Below are 7,500 nucleotides of genomic sequence, written 5' to 3' on the forward strand. Positions count from 1 at the left end.
TCATCTCTCTCTTTCTCTTCATCTCTCTCTCTTCTCTTCATCTCTCTCTCTTTTCTTCTCTTCATCTCTCTCTCTCTTCTCTTCATCTCTCTCTCTCTTCTCTTCATCTCTCTCTTTTCTCTTCATCTCTCTCTTTTCTCTTATTCATCTCTCTCTCTCTTTTCTTCTCTTATTCATCTCTCTCTCTCTTTTCTTCTCTTCATCTCTCTCTTTTCTTCTCTTCATCTCTCTCTCTTCTCTTCATCTCTCTCTCTTCTCTTCATCTCTCTTTTCTTCTCTTTATCTCTCTCTTTTCTCTTCATCTCTCTCTTTTCTCCTCTTCATCTCTCTCTCTTCTCTTCATCTCTCTCTTTCTCTTCATCTCTCTCTTCTCTCTCATCTCTCTCTTCTTCTCTTCATCTCTCTCTCTTCTCTTCATCTCTCTCTTCTCTTCATCTCTCTCTTTTCTTCTCTTCATCTCTCTCTCTTCTCTTCATCTCTCTCTTTCTTCTCTTCATCTCTCTCTCTTCTCTTCATCTCTCTCTCTTCTCTATTCATCTCTCTCTCTCTTCTCTCTCATCTCTCTCTCTTCTCTTCATCTCTCTCTCTTCTCTTCATCCTCTCTTCTTCTCTTCATCTCTCTCTCTTCTCTCTTCATCTCTCTCTCTTCTCTTCATCTCTCTCTCTTCTCTTCATCTCTCTCTCTTCTCTTCATCTCTCTCTCTTCTCTTCATCTCTCTCTCTTCTCTCTTCATCTCTCTCTCTCTTCTCTTCATCTCTCTCTCTCTTCTCTTCATCTCTCTCTCTTCTCTTCATCTCTCTCTCTTCTCTTCATCTCTCTCTCTCTTCTCTTCATCTCTCTCTTTTCTCTTCATCTCTCTCTCTTCTCTTCATCTCTCTCTCTTCTCTTCATCTCTCTCTTTCTTCTCTTCATCTCTCTCTCTTCTCTTCATCTCTCTCTTTCTTCTCTTCATCTCTCTTTCTTCTCTTCATCTCTCTCTCTTCTCTATTCATCTCTCTTCTCTTCTCTTCATCTCTCTCTCTTCTCTTCATCATCTCTCTTTCTCTCTTCATCTCTCTCTTTTCTTCTCTTCATCTCTCTCTCTTCTCTTCATCTCTCTCTTTCTTCTCTTCATCTCTCTCTCTTCTCTTCATCTCTCTCTCTTCTCTTATTCATCTCTCTCTCTCTTTTCTTCTCTTCATCTCTCTCTCTTCTCTTCATCTCTCTCTCTTCTCTTCATCTCTCTCTCTCTTTTCTTCTCTTCATCTCTCTCTCTTCTCTCTTCATCTCTCTCTCTCTTCTCTTCATCTCTCTCTTTTCTTCTCTTCATCTCTCTCTCTCTTCTCTTCATCTCTCTCTCTTCTCTTCATCTCTCTCTTTTCTTCTCTTCATCTCTCTCTCTTCTCTTCATCTCTCTCTTTTCTTCTCTTCATCTCTCTCTCTTCTCTTCATCTCTCTCTCTTCTCTTCATCTCTCTCTCTTCTCTTCTTCATCTCTCTCTTTTCTTCTCTTCATCTCTCTCTCTCTTCATCTTCTCTCTCTCTTCTCTCTTCATCTCTCTCTCTTCTCTTCATCTCTCTCTTTTCTTCTCTTCATCTCTCTCTCTTCTCTTCATCTCTCCTCTCTTTCTTCTCTTCATCTCTCTCTCTTCTCTTCATCTCTCTCTTTCTTCTCTTCATCTCTCTCTCTTCTCTTCATCATCTCTCTTTCTTCTCTTCATCTCTCTCTCTTCTCTTATTCATCTCTCTTTTCTTTTCTCTTCATCTCTCTCTCTTCTCTATTCATCTCTCTTTTCTTCTCTTCATCTCTCTCTCTTCTCTTCATCTCTCTCTTTTCTTCTCTTCATCTCTCTCTCTTCTCTTCATCTCTCTCTTTTCTTCTCTTCATCTCTCTCTTTTCTTCTCTTCATCTCTCTCTCTTCTCTTATTCATCTCTCTTTTCTTTTCTCTTCATCTCTCTCTCTCTCTTATTCATCTCTCTTTTCTTCTCTTCATCTCTCTCTCTTCTCTTCATCTCTCTCTCTTCTCTTCATCTCTCTCTCTTCTCTTCATCTCTCTTTTCTTCTCTTCATCTCTCTCTCTTCTCTTCATCTCTCTTTTCTTCTCTTCATCTCTCTCTCTTCTCTTCATCTCTCTCTTTTCTTCTCTTCATCTCTCTCTCTTCTCTTCATCTCTCTCTCTTCTCTTATTCATCTCTCTCTTTTCTTCTCTTCATCTCTCTCTCTTCTCTTCATCTCTCTCTTTTCTTCTCTTCATCTCTCTCTCTTCTCTTCATCTCTCTCTTTTCTTCTCTTCATCTCTCTCTCTTCTCTTCATCTCTCTCTTTTCTTCTCTTCATCTCTCTCTCTTCTCTTATTCATCTCTCTTTTCTTCTCTTCATCTCTCTCTCTTCTCTTATTCATCTCTCTTTTCTTTTCTCTTCATCTCTCTCTCTTCTCTTATTCATCTCTCTTTTCTTCTCTTCATCTCTCTCTCTTCTCTTCATCTCTCTCTTTTCTTCTCTTCATCTCTCTCTCTTCTCTTCATCTCTCTCTTTTCTTCTCTTCATCTCTCTCTTTTCTTCTCTTCATCTCTCTCTCTTCTCTTATTCATCTCTCTTTTCTTTTCTCTTCATCTCTCTCTCTTCTCTTATTCATCTCTCTTTTCTTCTCTTCATCTCTCTCTCTTCTCTTCATCTCTCTCTTTTCTTCTCTTCATCTCTCTCTCTTCTCTTCATCTCTCTTTTCTTCTCTTCATCTCTCTCTCTTCTCTTCATCTCTCTTTTCTTCTCTTCATCTCTCTCTCTTCTCTTCATCTCTCTCTTTTCTTCTCTCTTCATCTCTCTCTCTTCTCTTATTCATCTCTCTTTTCTTCATCTCTCTTCTCTTCTCTTCATCTCTTTTCTTCTCTCTTCATCTCTCTTTTCTTCTCTTCATCTCTCTCTCTTCTCTTCATCTCTCTCTCTTCTCTTCATCTCTCTCTTTTCTTCTCTTCATCTCTCTCTCTTCTCTTCATCTCTCTCTCTTCTCTTCATCTCTCTCTCTTCTCTTCATCTCTCTCTCTTCTCTTCATCTCTCTCTCTCTTCTCTTCATCTCTCTCTCTTCTCTTCATCTCTCTCTTTTCTCTTATTCATCTCTCTCTTCTCTTCATCTCTCTTTTCTTCTCTTCATCTCTCTCTCTTCTCTTCATCTCTCTCTTCTCTTCATCTCTCTCTTCTCTTCATCTCTCTCTCTCTTTTCTTCTCTTCATCTCTCTCTCTTCTCTTCATCTCTCTCTCTTCTCTTCATCTCTCTCTTCTCTTCATCTCTCTTTTCTTCTCTTCATCTCTCTCTCTTCTCTTCATCTCTCTCTTCTCTTCATCTCTCTTTTCTTCTCTTCATCTCTCTCTCTTCTCTTCATCTCTCTTTTCTTCTCTTCTCTTCATCTCTCTTTTCTTCTCTTCATCTCTCTTTTCTTCTCTTCATCTCTCTCTCTTCTCTTCATCTCTCTCTTTTCTTCTCTCTTCATCTCTCTCTCTTCTCTCTTCATCTCTCTTTTCTTCTCTCTTCCTGTCTCTTTTCTTCTCTTCTTCATCTCTCTCTCTTCTCTTTATCTCTCTTTTCTTCTCTTCATCTCTCTCTTCTCTTCATCTCTCTCTTCTCTTCATCTCTCTCTTCCTGTCTCTTCATCTCTCTCTCTCTCTCTCGCTCTCTCTCCCCTTTTCCTGACAGACTCCATATTATTGGATTTCATCCCGTTGGCCCGCCTCAGAGCTTGACTATGGTATGTGCTCAACCAATCATCAACAAGCAAACATAATGATGCTCAACCAATCATCAACAAGCAAACATAATGCATGTATGTATTATGTATAATGATCATCATGCCTGTCTTTGTGTGTGTATACATATTCTTGTGTGTGTGTGTCTGTGCGTGTGTGTGTGTGTGTGTGTGTGTGGTGTGTGTGTGGATATGTGTATGTGTGTATATTCACAGCAATCTATCTAGCCAAGAAGAATATTCGGAAACAGGGCCAATTGATTGAATATGAAAAGGTAACACACACACACACATATACTCACACACACACACACACACACACACACACACACACACACACACACATACATTATAAAAGTCTGGGGCTGATTGTAATTGGCATTGTAAGTAATGCTAAGTGAGAGGGTGTTGAAACATTTATGCCAAATCTGACTGTTTGAAATATTCACACAGACTGCCTCTCCCCTTCATCCTTAAACTCTCTCTCTTTCCTTCTCCTCTCACTCTCTCCCTCTCCTCTCTCTATCCCTCTCTCTCTCTCTACCCCTCTCTCAGGAGAACTATAATATGCTCCATAAGCGAATAAATCACACCTGGGACTTTGTAGTGATGCAGGCCAGGGAACAACTCAGGTAAGGTGTGTGTGTGTCTGTTTCAGTGCACACAGGGTGTGTTTGAAATGTCTAGTGCAGTAGTGAGGTGTTTGCAGTTAGTTCATGCTGCATTCTGCTTTTAGCTACCGCCTCTGGCTAGCCCCATTTTAGCTACCACCGCTGGCTAGCCCCCTTTTAGCTACCGCCGCCGGCTAGCCCCCTTTTAGCTACCGCCGCTAGCTAGCCCCCTTTGGCTTTATATACAGTCTGTGGTGGCTAACTAGCGTGAGGCTACTGGAAGCTAACGTGAGGCTACACATGAGGGCGTTGCTAGGCAACCACACCCTCAACAAAATAAGTGTTTCATACATTTAGTATGGTAACAGTGTTCAAATTATGATTGTAATGCGTTGTGTGTGTGTGTGTGTACATTTGTGTGTAGGGCGTCAAAGCATCGGAGAAAGGCTGATCGCATTGTGCTGGAGTGTCAAGAGCAGGCCTTCTGGCTTGTCAACAGACCCCCGGTTAGACCCATATACACACACACACACACAATGGTCCAACAAGTCTCAACAAAACAGACCCCCGGTTAGACCCATATACACACACACACTCACAATGGTCCAACACGTCTCAACAAAACAGACCCCCGGTTAGACCCATATACACACACACACTCACAATGGTCCAACATGTCTCTACAAAACAGACCCCCGGTTAGACCCATATACACACACACACTCACAATGGTCCAACATGTCTCTACAAAACCAAAAGGAGTTAAGAGCAAATTGTGCACTGAGCCCTGATTGGTGTGCTTACAGTCCAATCGTTTTGACCTCTCATAGACCTCTTCACCCCTGTTACGTTCAGACTGCAGGCAAAAGTGACCCAAATCTGATTACCCCGACCAGTAGGCACAGCTGAAGTGCCCTTGAGCAAGGCACCTAACCCCTCACTGCTCCCCGAGCGCCGCTGTTGTTGCAGGCAGCTCACTGCGCCGGGATTAGTGTGTGCTTCACCTCACTGTGTGTTCACTGTGTGCTTGGCATTGTACAGTGTGTTTCACTAATTCACGGATTGGGATAAATGCAGAGACCAAATTTCCCTCACGGGATCAAAAGAGTATATATACTTATACTTAACTCACTTTTTTCAGGGTCAAGTGACCAGGTCAGACTTCTTCAGAAGTAGTGTGAAAACTCAAATCTTGCCCAGATCTGATTTTTTTTTTAGATATAGACCACTATATCTAAAATGCCATATGTGGTCCTGGATCAGACCCAGGTTTAGAACACTTCCATATGTGGTCCTGGATCAGACCCAGGTTTAGAACACTTCCATATGTGGTCCTGGATCAGACACAGGTTTAGAACACTTCCATATGTGGTCCTGGATCAGACCCATTTCTGGTTTGATTTTTTTCAATGCGGCCGCAGTGTGAACAACCAAGGCGACTATTATGTCACAATTATGCGCCGCAGTGCGACTATTATGTCACAATTATGCGCCGGTGGGAGTTAGCTGATGTCAGGACAGCCTTTCACACAGACACGCACATACAGAGGCACACACACACATACACACACACCGACACAGACACACCGACACACACACACACACACACACCGACACCGACACACACACACACAGACACACACACCGACACACACTCACACACACACACACATACACACACACATACACACACACCGAAACACACAGACACACACACACACACACACACACACACACTGACACACACACACACACACACACACATACACACACACCGACACACACAGACACACACACACACACACACTCACACACATACACACACACCGACACACACACACACACACACACACACACTGAAAAACAGGACTAAAGCAGGAAAGCCTTTCATTTCATAAAAGCAGAGAGCAAGAAAAGACTAACTAGAGTGGAACAAACACACACACACACACACACACACACACACACGCACACACACACACACGCACACACATACACACATTCACCACACACACACATGCACCACACACACACCACTCTCTCTCTCTCTTTTGTTTTTTATGAATAAAAAAATACAAAAAAAGTATTTATGATGGACAATCACCTGTCTCTTTCAGTGTCAGGAGAGATTTGGTGGTGGGAGACTTTCTCTCTCTCTCTGTATCTATCTGCATGTCTGTGTGTGTGTGTGTGTGTGTGTGCTGTAGTCATGTGTGTGTGTGTGTGTGTGTGTGCTGTAGTCATGTGTGTGTGTGTGTGTGTGTGTGTACTGTAGTCATGTGGTCAAGGCTTTCAGTCTAATGGGTCCATATCCAGGCTTAAGAGGATTCCATAAGAGTTAGGAAAAGTGTGTGTGTCTGTGTGTGTGTGTGTGTGAGAGAGAGAGAGAGAGAGAGAGAGAGAGAGAGACTGTGTGGGCCCTATTTTAATGGTCTGAAACGGAAGTGTCTTCGCGCAAAACGCAAGTGACTTTGTGGGCGGATCTTGGGCGCTGATGCTATTTTACCGGCGGGATATTGACTGTTGCGCCCGACGCAAATCTAAAATGGGGTGGTCTGAAGTAGCTACATTAATCATGGGTGTGGTTTGGGCGTAACGTGCAATAAACCAATCAGAGCGTCATCTCACATTCCCTTTAACAACAGGCACGCTTGTTCCATAGCTGATTGCTATTATGGTGGCGTATTTGCCAGGTGCAGCCAGGAGCGTTCACAGCGCTATAATCACTGTTCAGTTGGGAACAGTTAGCTATTGATTTTTCATCTTGACAAAATGTAATACAGAATTGTCACAAAGACATACTTTCCGATGTTTTGGGATCATTCTCACTGAATCACGAGGTTATGAATGCATGGTGATATATTTGCAGTGTACAATGTAATCTAACATTACCTCTCTATAGACAATGCATATCTTCCGTCAGTTAATCTCTTCTCTCCCGTGCTGCCGCTGGGTCATTTGGGTTAAATGGCATCGGCATGCAGTTCAACATCACGTCTCCTTAAGTCCTCTAACATTTCCTAATTTATGTCATCAACACATCAGTGATTTGTGAAAATGTGTACGCTAGATTTATGCCTATTTTTTCACATGGACACCACACTGATTTCCCTCGAGTGGTAATATTTTTCTTTAAATTTATGTATGGTTTACAGAAATGGGAACTACATT

At 42.2% G+C, this 7,500-nt stretch overlaps 1 protein-coding gene across 1 annotated transcript in view; it reads left to right on the forward strand.

The window, feature by feature from the left end:
- Positions 1-7,500, forward strand: part of LOC143117156 (regulator of G-protein signaling 11-like) — a 20,021-nt gene that overhangs the window by 3,307 nt on the left and 9,214 nt on the right. The window contains exons 2-5 of the mRNA XM_076278690.1: positions 3,670-3,721; positions 3,935-3,993; positions 4,274-4,350; positions 4,754-4,835. Of these exons, the coding sequence (XP_076134805.1) occupies positions 3,670-3,721; positions 3,935-3,993; positions 4,274-4,350; positions 4,754-4,835 (270 nt within the window). The remainder of the gene's footprint in view (positions 1-3,669; positions 3,722-3,934; positions 3,994-4,273; positions 4,351-4,753; positions 4,836-7,500) is intronic.

This window comes from Alosa pseudoharengus, unplaced genomic scaffold (assembly GCF_046254945.1).
Source record: "Alosa pseudoharengus isolate Yale_2024_CS ecotype anadromous, Long Island Sound unplaced genomic scaffold, YU_APseudo_1.1 YU_APseudo_1.1_scf_1, whole genome shotgun sequence".
NCBI classification, from domain to species: domain Eukaryota; kingdom Metazoa; phylum Chordata; class Actinopteri; order Clupeiformes; family Clupeidae; genus Alosa; species Alosa pseudoharengus.